General features: G+C 40.9%; 2 protein-coding genes across 2 annotated transcripts in view; both read left to right on the forward strand.

The window, feature by feature from the left end:
• Nucleotides 1-361: 361 nt before the first annotated feature.
• On the forward strand, nucleotides 362-3,419 carry LOC119736621 (angiopoietin-1 receptor-like). The gene is made up of 4 exons (XM_038210634.1): nucleotides 362-942; nucleotides 2,351-2,620; nucleotides 2,945-3,079; nucleotides 3,403-3,419. Exons 1-4 carry the CDS (start codon nucleotides 642-644, stop codon nucleotides 3,417-3,419), a joined length of 723 nt encoding a protein of 240 aa, XP_038066562.1. The 5' UTR covers nucleotides 362-641.
• Nucleotides 3,420-12,714: 9,295 nt separating this feature from the next.
• The window catches only part of LOC119737970 (receptor-type tyrosine-protein phosphatase alpha-like), a 30,907-nt gene continuing 26,381 nt past the window's right edge, over nucleotides 12,715-17,240 (forward strand). The window contains exons 1-3 of the mRNA XM_038212650.1: nucleotides 12,715-12,837; nucleotides 13,888-14,157; nucleotides 16,147-16,422. Of these exons, the coding sequence (XP_038068578.1) occupies nucleotides 14,067-14,157; nucleotides 16,147-16,422 (367 nt within the window). The 5' untranslated portion in view covers nucleotides 12,715-12,837; nucleotides 13,888-14,066. The remainder of the gene's footprint in view (nucleotides 12,838-13,887; nucleotides 14,158-16,146; nucleotides 16,423-17,240) is intronic.

A 17,240-nucleotide genomic window follows, 5' to 3' on the forward strand; every position in this document is an offset into this window, starting at 1 on the left:
CCTACCAAAAAATTGAGGGCCTACAAAAGAATTAAGGGTCTTTGAAAATACCACAGTGTGCGAACAGGATTTTAATAGAGCTACCAGTTTGGCCTGGCTTGCTAACTACAGCTTATATCATCAACGTAAATTTGTGCTGGTGTTTAGTGCGGAGTAGGGCCTACGGAACACTTGATCTGGCTCTGAATACCATTTTGGACACATCACAAATTATTGCATGGCGTGTTAATTAAACACTTTGATTCAGTTTTATGCCAACATAACTTTTGTTCTTATGTGACCATCAACTGAACAGTTCTTGTGTAATCCATAATCCTCTGTTATTAACTTAACAAATAATGATATACATGTAGTCCATTAATGAACACACACTTTTTACTTGCATTGAGTATATTCATCCCGCAAAATGTGGATCAGATTTCCGTATTTGATTCATACACATAATAAGATTTTACAAAATTGAAGTTTCATACATGTAGCTAGATGTTCAAATGAATACACGTAGAATGTGACTGTTCATTGTACATGTGTACCGTATGGGTTACATCTCAAGTAAAAGAAAACTACAAGACATTAAACACATTGTATCATAATGTGCTTTTTGCTTTGTGCTCTCAACAGGTGATACAGTGCACCTGACAATGGTCACGCCCACACCTTATGGGGCGGGGTCTTCACAGCCCTCAGCAAGCATCAGCTGTTTCCGTAGCAATCCTGATAATGATGTCACACTGAGCTTTGGCAGACCATTCCAGATAGGTCTGGTAGGAACTACAGTGCAGACATCTACCACCCTCCCTACTGGCAGTAGTCAATCAGTGAATGGACAAATAGTCACACAGGATCTGACCACCAGTAACGATGCCACTGGGTTGTTTTATTGTGAAGGTTCCAGTAGAGACTTAACAACCAGAGTATACAGCATCATCCACAGTGAGAACAGTAAGTGTTTATTTTTTACAGGGCAAGACAAAGTCTCAAGGATTTCCCTTACCTGACTTTTTTTTTAGTAATTTCTTGGAATTTAAGACAAATTTAAAATGTATTGCAAACTTGCAAACATTGGACTAAGAATGTATTCGAACTATAAACTGTCAGAGAAGATTTGAATATATATAGAATATTGTGGCGATTTCTCCTCAGTTAATGAACCCCTGACTCATTGGGACTATTTCACCCAGCAGAAATCACGTCACTCGTGCGCAAATACAGCCACAGACCGGATCCGTTTGGGTGGAAATATACCGCCTGTTACACTAAAACAAAGACTACTGATAAACGGCACAACACAGAGTATTATTATATTTCTAGTTATGGCTAGCTAATTTATTTGACTCCACTTCTACATCCGCTTTGAGCAAAAATTACATCATCTCACTAACTACGAAACATGACACATCAACAGTAACTCTAAACTCAGGTTACACTGACAGTGCATTGTATTAAATCGAGGTGCATTGGTTGCATACACAACATATATCATCCCCCCCCCCTACAGCACCTGTATGACTATTGCTACACATCACTGTACTCTATATCTGCAATACTATCTAAACACAACGCCTGACTCCTCAACAACCCACCTCCTCAACTACAGTAGCCCCCTGACCACTGGGCTCTGCCTTTTATACCCAGTCTTAGTTGCTGTTATTTTCTAATAAGCTACCAGTACTTGAACAAGGCAATATGGACTCCACCCCAACCCCTGTTTTGAAAGTCCCTATACAAACAGAATTTGATCACAAAACAATGGTCTCACTATAGCCATTGTTTTCCATTCCACTCAGATTAATTAAATCCGTAGCAAATGCCAAAAGTGCTCAATACATAGTACATGTGCCTGTTTTCCCCTATCTAGTTACGTTTTTTTTAAAACATTTTATGCTGTCCACAACATCATCTCAAAACACCCTGTCAGCCCACTGACAGCTACACATGTATTTCTTAACTTATTCCATATGCTTGATGCACTTGACGTCCCTTGGGTTGCCAAACTTCCAGTTCCAAACCACCAGACTATTTAGTTACGAGAATTTCCCAAACACCAGTTGTATACACATTGAACCATTACCATGTGCTCACCCTGCCCTCTCTCTGTGGTTCAAAGATCCGGACCTATTTTCCCTATGATATCAATGGGCAAAGATGTTTTAAAGTATGTCTTTGTATTTGTAGATCAAGTAAGACTTGAAGGTTTGCCTGGTGGAAAGTTAACATGTTTGGGGTTTTCAAAAGCACCATATTTTAATTTCTTTTGTATATATTCATGGTTTTAAAAAAGAACCGGTTTGGTAAGTTGACTTTTGAGATTTGAAATTCCTATTAAACATTGTATTCCTTTCTTTTGTAGGGAGGTTTGAGCCTGTTGATGGCCTGGTAACGAAAACGGTCAACAAAGGAGAGGATGTGACTCTCTCAGTCATCACAGTTAATTCCGGTGGCTCTCCTCTGTGGCGGCGTACAAGAAATGGAGCTGTTAATGCAACCTTGCCTATTGCCAATCAGGCTAGTTTCACACTGCCCACTACTGATGTTGATGATGGGGATCTATACACTGTCATCGGATCTGCTGTTACTCTGGCTGACAATCATTTCAGTATGATCAGACTCATCGTCAGAGGTACAGTTTGTCATGCTGCATTTTTTGTGTCTCTGTACAAACTAGTTTGTTGATATTAGTGACAAAATATTTTTGCACAAAGAGAGAGATGCAAAACTGTTTTATTCATAGCAATGTACTTCACAGGCTTTCCAAACAGTTTAAGCACCTCTACATTAGTAATTTCATGCTCCATTTGGAAATTTACATTTCAGCCAGGGTGAGCACCAGTTTTATGTTATAAAATAATTTACAGGTATCTGTGCAATGAATGCATGTTGTATAACTCATACCTTCAAAAGTTAAACATGAGTATTAAAGCCTCTTGCATTTCATTCCATGTAGACTGTGATGCTGGTAAGTGGAATCCGACTGACTGTGAAGGGGTGTGTAATCTGTGCTACAATGGAGGAGTGTGTAATGATGAGACAGGAGATTGCATCTGCCCACCAGGATTCAGTGGACTAAACTGCCTCACAGGTAAGCTCATTTCCTGGTCTGTCTGTCCTTTCGTGCGGGCTGTCGGTCTGAGTGTGTGATCTGTGCTTCAATGGAGGAGTGTGTTATGATGAGACAAGAGATTGCATCTGCCCACCAGGATTCAGTGGACTAAACTGCCTCACAGTTAAGCTCATTTCCTGGTCTGTCTGTCCTTTCGTGCGGGCTGTCGGTCTGAGTGTGTGATCTGTGCTTCAATGGCGGAGTGTGTGATGATGAGACAGGAGATTGCATCTGCCCACCAGGATTCAGTGGACTAAACTGCCTCACAGGTAAGCTCATTGCCTGGTCTGTCTGTCTGTCAGGCGGGCTGTCGGTCTGAGTGTGTGATCTGTGCTACAATGGAGGAGTGTGTGATGATGATGAGACAGGAGATTGCATCTGCCCACCAGGATTCAGTGGACCAAACTGCCTCACAGGTAAGCTCATTGCCTGGTCTGTCTGTCTGTCAGGCGGGCTGTCGGTCTGAGTGTGTGATATGTGCTACAATGGAGGAGTGTGTGATGATGAGACAGGAGATTGCATCTGCCCACCAGGATTCAGTGGACCAAACTGCCTTACAGGTAAGCTCATTTCCTGGTCTGTCTGTCTGTCGGGCCGGCTGTCGGTCTGAGTGTGTGATCTGTGCTACAATGGAGGAGTGTGTGATGATGAGACAGGAGATTGCATCTGCTCACCAGTGTATTCATGTGTATTCCAGCCCATTCACAAGTGTTGGCTGTTTCCTTCAGTTTGCTGAGGTGGCTCACGTAGCTGACAGCACGGTACTACTAGAAAACTTTCAGAAGACCAACAATGATGCAGTAATTTGATCAATTTACAAACAGTAGTGGGTGTTTTTTTTATATATAATTTAGGCCATTGTAACCAGCAAACATCTTAAAGTAATGAACACACACAATTTTGTTTTATTGAACCTTTTTGGAGGAAAATTTGTGGCTGGAATTGTGACTAGCTTGATTTAAAATTTTGATCCCAAAAGTCATTTTTGTTTTGAAGGTATGGATGCTTTCCAACAAATATCTTATAATCCAATTTGGCACATTGTCCCTTGAAAGGTACAGTCTATCATTTGCAGCTGTCTTAATAGGGCTCACTCAATGACGGCCATCTCTGTAGGACACTGCCACAAGGGCGGATCCGGGGGGGGGGGGGCAAACGAAACCATTTTTTTTTTTTTTTTATGTGACATCGCAATAAAGGCAGGCAATGAGTACACCACCATCTTTTCCTCAAAAAACATTGGTTAAAGTGATCAGAAATTGCCTCAGATCGCACCACAGAGCATCTAGAATCAAAAAAAATTTCGGGGCCCTTAAGCGGTCCCTGAACCCCACACCGTAATTTTTTTGACCCACTTTTTGGGGGGACCAAAAAATTTTTTGGGCCCCCCCAAAAAATTGTGTTCTGGATCCGCCCTTGAACTGCCACTGTGTATTTTACGCTATCAGGCATGCATTGCGCAGTGTTGAAAATGTTCCAAACACGCGCGCTTGTTGCTCGAAATGTGTTCGAAATACGACGCAGCCGATGTGTGTTCTGCAAGTTGATGCTCAAAATGCTGATGCACGTGGCTGGTCTGTAGGAAATGACCTCATTTGAACGAGACCTACATGTATAGTAACTGTCATTTTGATGAAATCAGTGAAAAAGGCCTTTCCAACTATGCAGCTCTATATTTAAAGACTCATCGTTGGAAATTTCCGTAAGTATTTTTTTTTTTTATCCCCCTGGCTGTAAGCCAGAGGGGGATAATGCGATGGCGTATTTCTTCTGTGTGTATACATGTCTGTCTGTATGTATGTCTGTATGTTATGTTTTGGTTAGATTAACTCTTGTCAGCACGATAACTTGAGAAATACTTTACTTAGGAACTTTAAATTAGGTTTGTGGGTTGCTCTTGGCCGTCTTAAGAAGCATATTGCTTTTGGGGCCGACAGGTCTGAAGGCCAAGGTCACTATTGCTAAAACAATAGAAATCTTGTCAACACGATAACTTAAGAAATACTTTACTTAAGAACTTGAAACTTGGTTTGTGGGTTGTTCTTGATAGTCTTAAGAAGACTATTGATTTTGGGGCTGACAGGTCAAAGGTCAAGGTCACTATTGCTAAAACAATAGATATCTTGTCTCAAGTCTCACTTGCAGTATATTTTTATTTGGTGAAATGCGCACAAGCATTGACACGAGGCACACGCGCACGTGGTTGCTATAATCTGTTGGTTCAATGCGCGACATCTCGTAGCTGCAAACGGCTCAGTGAGAACGTGTCTCGGATGCTGAATTCAGGAACAATTCAAAACATGATTCAGCAACTTTTGATATGAAATCGGATCCTAGAATATTGTTTTCTCAGAATATACAGCATTTACTGAGCTGAAACTTCATCAGGTTAGTTGTTCAGCACCCTTTTTTAGATTTTGAGCACTTTCATTGCCTTAAACGAACATGATGGACGCTACCTTGAAGGTTTATGGTCACAGCCTAAGAATGCCTTGCAAATTAAAGATGGAATTAGACTTTGTCTTTTTTAAACTGAACCAACTATTCCTGACAAGTCTCACTTTGGGTCACCAGAGCTACCACCAGGATCACAGAATGCTTCTTGATTTTTGTTTACCTGTGAAAACAATAACTTAATTAACAGATGAATTCCCTGCACTGTATCTATTAGTCATGTAAATACGTGTTTTATTGCATTTTTCATATTTTGTGAAAATGTGCATTATATTTCCAGTGAAATGCTTGATAATCTCTTTTGTTTTTAACCAAACCAATCTTTTGATGATCACTTTCTACAGCGTGTAGTAAGCACAGATTTGGTTGGTACTGCGAGTTTCAGTGTGGATCTGGTAACGTGATTCAGAGTTGTACAGGGAGCCAGTTTGGTCTGCCAGACCCTTACGGGAACAGCTGCATCTCAGGATATAAAGGCACACACTGCAACATACGTATGTAAAGAAGACATAAGTCATGGCCTCTTTGACAAAGTTTGCTTGCATTCCTTAGATCCACAGTGTTCGTAATTGCTAAGTTTTACCTTTGTTTTTTTAATTGATTTTGACATAAATACGTGTGTATATTAATTTTGATTGACTTTGAACTCTTTTATTCTGCTTTTAAAGCCTGTACTTTAGGAACGTTCGGTGCTGGTTGTAGCCAGTCATGTCATTGTCAATCAGGAACATGTAATGTGTACACCGGTGCATGTACAGATAACCTTGGTTGTGCAGTAGGCTGGTCTGGAACAAACTGTCAAAGTAAGTGGCAGTTTCATTCTGTATACAAATCTTATCATACGATGTCCTGTTTGACTTTTATGTATTTTCACTTTGTATAGGATGTATATGTTTTTCAGTTACACTTTTGTCTCCATAAGGAAGCCTTGGTATCAACATGTTCTGCCCCTCAGTCTAAACATAGGACTGGCCATCACAGCCAAATTTGTAGAACTTCTACAGGTGCATACTTAGGCCTAAATTACTTTTTCGTCTGAGAGGTTTTTAGTAACTGTCCTTCAGAGTCAAAGTTTCAAAAGCAACTTTTTGTTTTACATTGGGTTTGTTAAAGGGAATATACATCATTTGCTTTTGCTGTAATTTTCAGAAATGGTTGGAATTGGGGGGTTGGAAATATAAAGCAAATATAGTTACACTGACTTTTTGGAGGTTTTGGGTTCGAAAATGCTATAAAAACCAAGAAAAACGATCATTTTCCTGTAGTCTGGTTCCCTGACTCCATATAAGAAGAAACAGAGCAGTTTTACATACATTGGGGAATTGTAAGGTTAGGGAACCAGTCTAGCTGGCTCGTACCCGTTCATAGGTTTGTAATCGATTGTAAACAAGTGCGATGGTCAATTGGGGCCAGTATTTGAAAAAAAAAAGCCAGTTGTTTCCAACGCTGATCGGCCGATCAGCGTTGGAAATTGATACAAAAATACCACTTTTCTTGAAAATGACAGTATACCAGGTGCCATGATTTTACAGGATGCTTTAGACTGTCATTTACCAACATCCTATTAAGGTATTTCGCAAAAACTTGGTAGTTTTATTTTTCGATGTTTGCAAATGTTGTATATTCCCTTTAACTGGGAATAGGAATGTAATTGTTCTTGTAAATTTACACTAAATAATAGCTACATGTAATATTCCGAAATATGGTTCGAGCTGACAGATTTTAAAACAAATTTATTTTTTCATCTGACTTGCTTTTACCAGAATCTAGAAAGCGACAAAGTGCTTGTACTTACTCTACATATTGACTATTTTCCAATTTTTAGTTCCAGACATATGTCCTGTTGGTTACTACGGAGTGAATTGTCACAGCCAATGCACATGCCCCGATAATGCAGCCTGTGACAAGAACTCTGGTGGCTGTTTACCAAGTAAGCAGTAGCGTTAGTGTGCACTTATCTTACAGTTCATTCTATCAATGCTGGGTACACTTTTTTCCTGCTCTGTAACATCTGACATCTACGATTTTACAATTCTTGATGCACTTCTGATGTATTTTTCCGCCAATGGTGCTTATGTGAAGCAAATTACCTACCCAACAAATTAAAATTAGTTTGAAGTCATTTGAAAGACACTTGAATGGTAAATTACAAAGTTCAAAGGTATAACAGGGACAGGAAAATGTCATACCTGGAACCTAAATTTGTAATAATCCAAAACCTTTTCAGATTCAACATGGGTGCGCATGTATGTTTTAGCATATTATTGAGTGGTCGGGCACAACCCGACCACTGTCTAGAATTGTTCGATTAATCTTCCTTCCTTCCTTCCTTCCTTCCTTCCTTCCTTCCTTCCTTCCTTCCTTCCTTCCTTCTTCCTCCCTTCCTTCCTTCCTTCCTTCCTTCCTTCCTTCCTTCCTTCCTCCCTTCCTTCCTTCCTTCCTTCCTCCCTCCCTCCCTTCCTCCCTCCCTCCCTCCCTCCCTCCCTCCCTCCCTCCCCTCCCTCCTCCCTCCCTCCCTCCCTTCCTTCCTTTCCTTCCTTCCTTCCTTCCTCCCTTCCTTCCTTCCTTCCTTCCTCCCTCCCTCCCTCCTTCCTCCTCCCTCCCTCCCTTCCTCCCTCCCTCCCTCCCTCCCTCCCTCCCTCCTCCCTCCCTCCCTCCCTCCCTCCCTCCCTCCCTCCCTCCCTCCTCCCTCCCTCCCTCCCTCCCTCCCTCCCTCCCTCCCTCCCTCCCTCCCTCCCTCCCTCCCTCCCTCCCTCCTCCCCCCTCCCTCCCTCCCTCCCTCCCTCCTCCCTCCCTCCCTCCCTCCCTCCCTCCCTCCCTCCCTCCCTCCCTCCCTCCCTCCCTCCCTCCCTCCCTCCCTCCCTCCCTCCCTCCCTCCCTCCCTCCCTCCCTCCCTCCCTCCCTCCCTCCCTCCCTCCCTCCCTCCCTCCCTCCCTCCCTCCCTCCCTCCCTCCCTCCCTCCCTCCCTCCCTCCCTCCCTCCCTCCCTCCCTCCCTCCCTCCCTCCCTCCCTCCCTCCCTCCCTCCCTCCCTCCCTCCCTCCCTCCCTCCCTCCCTCCCTCCCTCCCTCCCTCCCTCCCTCCCTCCCTCCCTCCCTCCCTCCCTCCCTCCCTCCCTCCCTCCCTCCCTCCCTCCCTCCCTCCCTCCCTCCCTCCCTCCCCCCTTCCTTCCTTCCTTCCTTCCTTCCTTCCTCCCTTCCTTCCTTTCCTTCCTCCCTCCCTCCCTTCCTTCCTCCCTCCCTCCCTCCCTTCCTCCTCCCTCCCTCCCTCCCTCCCTCCCTCCCTCCCTCCCTCCCTCCCTCCCTCCCTCCCTCCCTCCCTCCCTCCCTCCCTCCCTCCCTCCCTCCCTCCCTCCCTCCCTCCCTCCCTCCCTCCCTCCCTCCCTCCCTCCCTCCCTCCTCCCTCCCTCCCTCCCTCCCTCCCTCCCGGACAATAATTCTCCACGGCTTTACTCCTTAACCGTTCCAGATATAAACGTGTACCTTCGAACACATATCGACCCTGATCCCGAGTAGTGCATATTGTCCTGACGTCATGATGACGTCATCAGGTATCAAATTACAAGCAATTTAGTGATTCTATTTTTGAATCATTACAATTCAATATAAAATCAACCGTGAGAGACCGGAACTTGTTTTTAACGGCAGTCAATAGAATAATACTGGGTCTTCAATTTACTTTGTGGGTGTCAAATCATACGACTCTTACTTCTGGTCGAAACCAGTCGAACCCGGAAGTGCCTTGTAATTTTAAAATGGTAAAAGATATGAACGTGCTTTCAACGATGTTAGTCTTCGGCAAGAAAGTACTTTTCGAAACTGTAACCGATGACGTCATGGAATATTAGAGCGCCCTCTAGCGGCAGGTTGAAAAATGTCCAAAATGCATTTTGAATAGATGTCTGTGGCGAAGTTTGCTGTAATCTTTTGAAAATTGGTATATATGATGACCTTTATGCAAACAACACGTGTGAAGTTTGAAGCCGATGACGTCATCAGACCGGAAGTTACAACGAAAAGACCTTCTATTCTTCAAAAATAAATCAATCCTGGGAGATATAATCGTGAATTGTCCATTGAATGATAGCTTAAACATTGGCGTCAATTGTGCCAGGTTCGTGGCTTATCTAATTGTTCACACACGTGACCCGCCGCCGACAAAAATACCCTTATAGTAGTCCGTCGCTCAAAAATTCAATGAAAGCATAGCGCGTCGCCGTTCGGCCACGGCATAGGGCGCGCACGCCCGCTGAACGTACCGGTAGCCTGGCTTTTCGTTTGCTTTTCGCGGGCGTACATGTACATGTACATGTCCAGTTATAAGTACGTAGACTCTGAGAAAGTCTGAGGAGAAGTACTGTTGTCACGCGTGTACGACTAAAATAGATCGCTGCGCGCGTCTTCGTCTTGAAAAAAGGCAAGACAGAAGAGCGCGCATGCGCAGTTAATGTATCGTAACCGGGGTTAAGCTTGTACACTGCATGCACACTGTGATTCGGAAAGTAGAATGTGTGCACTTACGCTGTTCGTGGCGCGGCCCGGAAAGGCATCCTCGTTCGAACTCTGAGCGGCGATTTGGCAAATATAAATGTTTGTTTCTGTTTATAAATTTACCTTCGGATAGTAAGTATTATTTCGGGTTTTTTTTTCAAGCAAATGGTATTGGGAGTTCATGCTGAAAACAGCTTACCATTTAAAATGGCTCCAGTTATGATCGGACACATGAATACATGCAAATCAATGAACATGCATCCTCTCCAAATAACATCAGTATTCACTACCCATATTCACTTTTTCTACGTTTAAAAAAAATAAATACATACTGACATTGATCACTACCCAAAAGAAACATTTGTTAAACAAAATGATTAATTTTATCAGACAGTTTAAATTTCGTTATCCTTTGTACATTTTCTTACATAAAAAAATATTCATAACTTAACTGGACAGTGTTTCATAAAATAGTTGTCTACCCGACCACTCTGCGTTTGTAACAACAAACACGAACCTCTAGTTTATTTAGATTTTGTATCATATGCATGTCATATATGTTTTATCAATTTGTCCTTGTCAGGTCCGTGTTCTTCATCACCATGTGCCTTTGGAGTGACTTGTCTGGATACTGGTTCATCATTTACTTGTCTGTGCCCAGACGGAAGATCTGGACTTACTTGTCAATATACCAATGGTATGTATGTCATAAATCAGCCAATTTACAATGCAGGCACTTGCCAGGTTCATGGTTCTGCATTCACGTGTCAGTGCTTAGATGGATTTTCTGGAATTATTTGTGAATATCCAAAATGGTAGTTAATCAGTCGGTGCTTTGTATACAAGGCATCAAAATATGATTTCTTTTGTTTTACTACATCAAGTTTAATTGTGGCAATAGTCATGTAATTTTACAGATTAGAGGGTTTTTTGGGTTATTGTAATGCTTTTCCTTAAAAAACAAGGGTCTTTCCCTGTCATACCATTCCCTATCGTCTTCTGTCCTCCGGCCCCTTTCAGTATATGTCACCTTGCCCTTCCCTTTCCTATCCCCATCTCCCAGTCTCCATCATGTATCAGATAACAGTGAAGGAACTTATTGTTCATAAACCATTTATTTTATCTCCAAAATTAACAAAAGCGTTCATAACAGTCAGAGTAAAGGTAAAGAGAAGAACAAAATACTTAATAATTTATGATGATAATTTTAATCTTTGTTATCTGGTGACGTGGAATTTACAGAAGCATTAATTGAAAAGGTAATCAGTTTTGTGATGAAAATCTGTATTACTCACTGTGGTGAAATACTTGTATAAGCCAAAACAAATATTCATCTCCTTGCAGCATTGGTGTAAATCAGTGCCGGCGAGGGGGGGGGGTGGGGGATGACCAAAATCTTAAAATTGCTCGGCCATGGAAATTTGAAAAGCATAACACATGGGGAAACAGTTCATGATATACAGGTGCACTTCTCATGTATGTAGTGGTGTTCCAAAGTGTGGTGCACTTCGCCATTTCCCCGACTTTCCTCATGCAGTGTTGCCAGAGCTCTTTGTTGTCAAACTTGAGATTCTTTCAGTTAAATACTGGTACTTTTACCTCCATAAGTCGTCTTGTTGAACCTTTGTGAACAATTTTAGTGTTGTGAAACTGAGTCGGAAATTCAAAAATGGTAGTTTTTTTTTCGGAAATTGGGCCCAAAATTGTCTTGAATGTTCTCTAATGTGGTGCACTGTAACAAGAATTAGAATATCCAAAGATAACATTTAGGAATTTCTTTAAAGTTTAACATTATCTTTATTATCTCTACTGAAATTCACAGCTTACATAACACAGCACCGAAATTGATTTACGGCATGGAACTTGGTCACAGTGTCCAAAAATGTTGTTGCGCTTAATTGACAATTATGCAGTGACGCGTGACTGAAATTAAATGAAACTCATAGGGGTTGAGGCCAAGGTTTAGGAGTATCAAAATTGACTTAATAGTTTTTTACTCATTTTTAAAACAGTCAGATGGACACTTTTTTGGGACATACTGTATAATGTGTTTCTGTCGTCATCCTTGTTGAATACATGTACATGTATATGGTTACTTTTGTTGATTCTGGAGTCTTTTACCCTTTAAAAGGCAAAATTAAACATTCATAGGAGTGATATTTAACCAAAATGTTAATATCCCCGTGAATTAACAATTTGCATCTTGCTTCACAACTTGCTGGTGAGTGGTCTGTATTTGCATTATGCTATTAATGTGCAGGTCATGTAGCAACCACGAGTTGACCAATGTTCCTGGATGAAATGCATTGATGATAGCCAATTGGCAAACTTCAGTTACTTGGTTCAATTAATGGCTGGCATAACTAAGGGTCACATTACGTATGTGTATTTCATGTTGACAGTTCAATATTGCACTGTACAAACTAATCAAATCTTGACGCAATTTCATTAGTGTCAAGATTAGCTGAGTTGCACTTTAAATCTTCATTCTAATGGTCTTGTGTATTTGTCTTTGTTGGCAGACTTTCCCATCATTTGTACCAGTGGTGTTCATGTGATTGACACTCCTGGTTCCACTATAGATGTGACAATACCAGAGCCAACTGTTTCTGATGGGACCACTGGTGTCACATTCAGCATGAGGATTCTACCATCGAATACTTACACAGCTTTTCAAAGCCAACAGCAAATAGTTGTTCCATCATCTGGATCAGCTACTGTCGATATTGAAGTGGCTGCATACACCCAATCCCCAAACCAATACTCATATTGTGCTATTCGTATCACAGTCACAGGTAAGAATATTGTGAAGTGTATGCAACCTACTATATAATGTTTTTTTTCCCCCTTTTTTTGGTAAAGTTGTTAATGGATTTACTTTTGAAGGGGCATGTTTAAACACCACTTTAAATACCTGACTTGTTTGTATATTTAGTAGCATCTCATGTATTATAAATTCCCTGATTTCACAAGATAATCTTGCATAAATATAACCTATTTGCCTATGGTTATAATTAATGAACTTTGTGCCTGTGCTCGATGGATTCTGACGTAAAATCATAAAAAAGCAATGAAGTCAGAAGTCAACTTGTGATGTCCTTTTTACTGAAAATATTTGTGATAACATTTTTACTTAAATAGTTCTTTTTTTATTTCTATTGATTGAACACTTGAGGGGCGCATACTTCGCCTCAGATGCTATGCGCCCCTCAGGTATGCAAACATTATCGCCTCAGGTGCTATGTGCCTCCTGGGTGTTCAAAACGTCATACCCCACATCACAGCATATCAATAATTGCTTTGTTATACCTATGTCTTGGATTCTTTGGATATTGATGTAAAAATCACGAAAGCAAACATCAGTAAACACAGCAATCATGACAATCAAACGACAACTCACGTGCATGTTGTGAGCTTGAAACAGCTGATCATCTACTAATTTGCTGCTCCCACTCATGTGTAAAAACATGGGGAAAATAGCGTGGGTACCAACAATATCTTATAAGCCTTTCACACCGTATGTGTACCGTACAAAGTCATAGCACACTCCCTGTGGGACTTCACGTACGTGATATCCCACAGGGAGTGTGGCATGACTTTTTATAAACTTAACACGTATCCCTCTAGGCCAATGAAAATGCAGTATTCAAGACAGAGGTATAACAAATACAAATGATGTGTGAGTTCATTCATTCTGTGTGACAATATTTCGATATGGGGGCAGGTCAATCATCTATTTTTTGTTCATGGTTGGAATGGAACGGATGAGGGAAACAGCTAAATACACATATGACCTGTTGTTTTGTAATTGTATTGTGATCATTGTCTTGTATCTGCCTTTTCAGCTTTCCAGATAGCATGTGCCAACAATGTCCCTGTGTATGGTACGCCTGGTTCTATTGTCTCAGTGACTTTACCACAACCAACCATTTCTGAGGGGATCACTGATGTGGCATTCTACTTTCTGGATCAAGACGATCAGCAAAAATCTATCAGTAACGACCATTACCAAGTAACAGCGCCTATGGCTGGATCCCAGACTGTGGATGTCAACGTGATCACAAATGCACCTATGATCCCACAACGCAGTTGCACTGTTCCTATCACAATCACCGGTAATTGTTCTCAGTAACTTTGCATCTGATTTTCCTCTGCTTTATAGTTGACTATCCAAATGCTCTATAAAGTTATCTGGGGCCTCTTTTGGTAACAAGTCATCCAAGTTAAATCCATCATTTATAGGATAACAAATGAAGTATACATATGTATGTGGACGTCACCATTGATTTTGAATTTCAAGGGTATTTTTTAGGTGATGAATGTCAAGTGGGGCAATATCTCATAACATGGGTCTTAAGAACACATCGTCACTTGTTAGATTTCACATGCATAAGGAGCACATAACTTGTTACTCATTGCCAGCTTGACAAGTAAACATGTAAAGCTGAGGGTTCACCTGCCTGCTTTGCCACCTGATGATGAACTTGAGAACACGATCAAATCGTAAACACACATGTACATACATACACCTTCTCTGCTCTGTGTATAGCAATGATACAATATGGTTAAAAAAAAAGTTGATTTCTTTTTTTGGTGGCCATTGTGTAAGATTCCGTGAATATGTAGGACTTATTTGTTACCTTATGGTAAACCTTTAAATTCTAACTCAATGTTAGTATCAACCACTATGTTCTTCCCCTTTATCAAGCGTGCTGTCGCCCCAAAAAATGAAAGGATTTGACATTTTCACAATTTAAATGTCTAAACGGAATATACAACATTTGCTTTTGCTGTAGGTTTCAGAAATGGATGGATTCGGGGGGTTAGTATTTTATAGCAAATATTATTAGACGAACTTGTTTGTATTTTTGTGTTCTTAGTTGCTGGAAAAACCTAGAAAAACAATCATTTTCCTTTTGTCTGGTTCCCTGGCCCCACTTACATGTAAGATGAAATAGAGCAATTTTATAGACAGGTCAGGGAACCTGTCTACCTTGCTTGTACCCTTTCAAAGCATGGGCGTCGCGAAGGGGGCAAGGGGGGGGGCACTTGCTCCCCCCTGGAAAAAAAAAAAGAAGAGAGAAAAAAAAAAGAGGCGTGAAGTCATAGTGGTGTAAATTTAATGGGGTGGGGGGATGTCCCTATCCCCCTCTAAAACGGATGAATCGAGAATATGTTGAGAAATACAGGCATTTTTTTGCAAAAATATGTTTTGCCCCCCTCTAGAAAAAATCCTGGCGACGCCCATGTTGCAAAGGTGTGTAATCGATGGGGAAAAAGTGTGGACTAACTAAATGGAGAAGTATTTGAAAAAGCCATTTTTTTCCAACACTGGTCAGCCGACCAGCATTGGAAATTGATACGAAATTATCACTTTTCTTGAAAAGGACAGCACAGCAGGTGCCATGGTTTTACAGGATGCTTTAGACTATCATTCGCTAAAAGTCCAGTAAGGTTTTTCATAATAATTGGGTAGTTTTGTGCTTTGATGTTTGCTAATGTTGTATATTCCCAAACAAACAAAAATCAGAATCCGTTTACAAATTTTTCAAAACGTGTAAACGAAAACTGAATTATAAAAAGGGGACCTACGCTCATGTAAAATTTACATTTTAAAACCTATTTAATTTACGAAACATTTTAAGTACCGCACTGAATACTTGATTACATTCGAGGTAAATGTAGTTAGGTTTTTCACTCTTCAATGACTGCTATCTATTTATTATGTCAATCACTGTTGATTTATCATATAAGTCACCCCGATCTGCAGACATAATGGGAACACATCAGCCTTTATGAAATCGCTAAATGTTTAAACGGTTCTTAAAATATTTGCTAAACATTTTCAAAGTTAAATGCAAAGTTACATCCTTAGTCTAAAGTATAAAACTCTTGTAATTGGCTGGCTCAATATCAGATAGTTCATTAAGATAATACTGTTAAAACAGTTAAAAGTGTTTGTGCTTCATAACTATTCATAATTGAATGCAAATTCCTGATAAAAAAAATCATCAAAATTTTGACTTTTCAAGGAGGTTTTGTTGTACTGTATAGTTTTTTCCTCAACTCTCCTTACATTGTTGTGGTTTATTTTCTCCCATCAGCTTTTGAGATCACATGTGTCACTAATGATCCTGTGGTTGATACGCCTGGTTCTGATGTATCTGTGCCCATATCACTACCAACCATTCCTGCTGGAGTCACTGATGTGACATTCAACTTCAGGGATCCTGAGAATAACAGTTTGAAGCCACTTACATCAAGCACCCAGTACCAAGCAACCATTCCTATGTCTGGATCAACTACTGTAAACATTCCAGTGTTTGCCTATAGACCTTCAAGCCAACAACTAGCTTGCACCATTCCCATCACACTCAGAGGTATGTTATTGCATGCCTGTCAATTATCTTGTGATGCAAGATAGTATATAATGTTAACATGTTTTGTTTGTACAATGTTTAGTCAATCCCCAACACTGCTCAAAGCAAGTTTATTCAGTGGGAAATTATGACAGCCTTTTGTTATTGAAGTAAATTCAATTCTGAGTACTTTCACACTTGAGTTTCAGCACAAATTCCACAAATGCATCTTTTTAGTCATTAACGCAATGGAGTGATCCTTTTTTGTCGGGATGTAAATGTGGACAAGTGTAACATGGAAAAGCCTTTTTAAAGTTAGGCCAATCAAAGGAGCTGTAAGATGGTTCTCAAAAGTTAAGGCTTGTTTATTCTGAGTGCGGAAGCAAATATTAATGCAAGTTTTGACATCACAGCAAGTTTTCAGGTAGTCTGAGCATCACCTGTTGTCCAACGGAGACCTCTTCGTATATCCAATGTCTGATATTATTTGATTAAAGCAAATTTTATGCGACCCCGTGCGCCAGCCAATGGGAGTCGACTTAAGAAATTGTAACGTCAACAACGAAATACCTGATACAAGGCACCCACTGAATGTTCAGAATCTCGAGGTCAAGACGCAGTCTTTTTTTGAATTACTGGTATTAATCACCGAATCTGCTGGCATATTACCACAGACCCTTGCTGTGCAAAGGTCTATTCCATAGACTAATTTTCAGGCCTTGAATTTGCAAAAGTTGAACATCTTTCCACTGCATCAAAGTTGTTGTAGTAAATTTTTTTAACATAATATTTGCTACATATTTATTTTGAATAATGAACCCGCCTGTAGACTCAGGCCC

This window comes from Patiria miniata, unplaced genomic scaffold (genome assembly GCF_015706575.1).
Source record: "Patiria miniata isolate m_02_andy unplaced genomic scaffold, ASM1570657v1 HiC_scaffold_3, whole genome shotgun sequence".
In the NCBI taxonomy this organism is placed as follows: Eukaryota; Metazoa; Echinodermata; class Asteroidea; order Valvatida; family Asterinidae; genus Patiria; species Patiria miniata.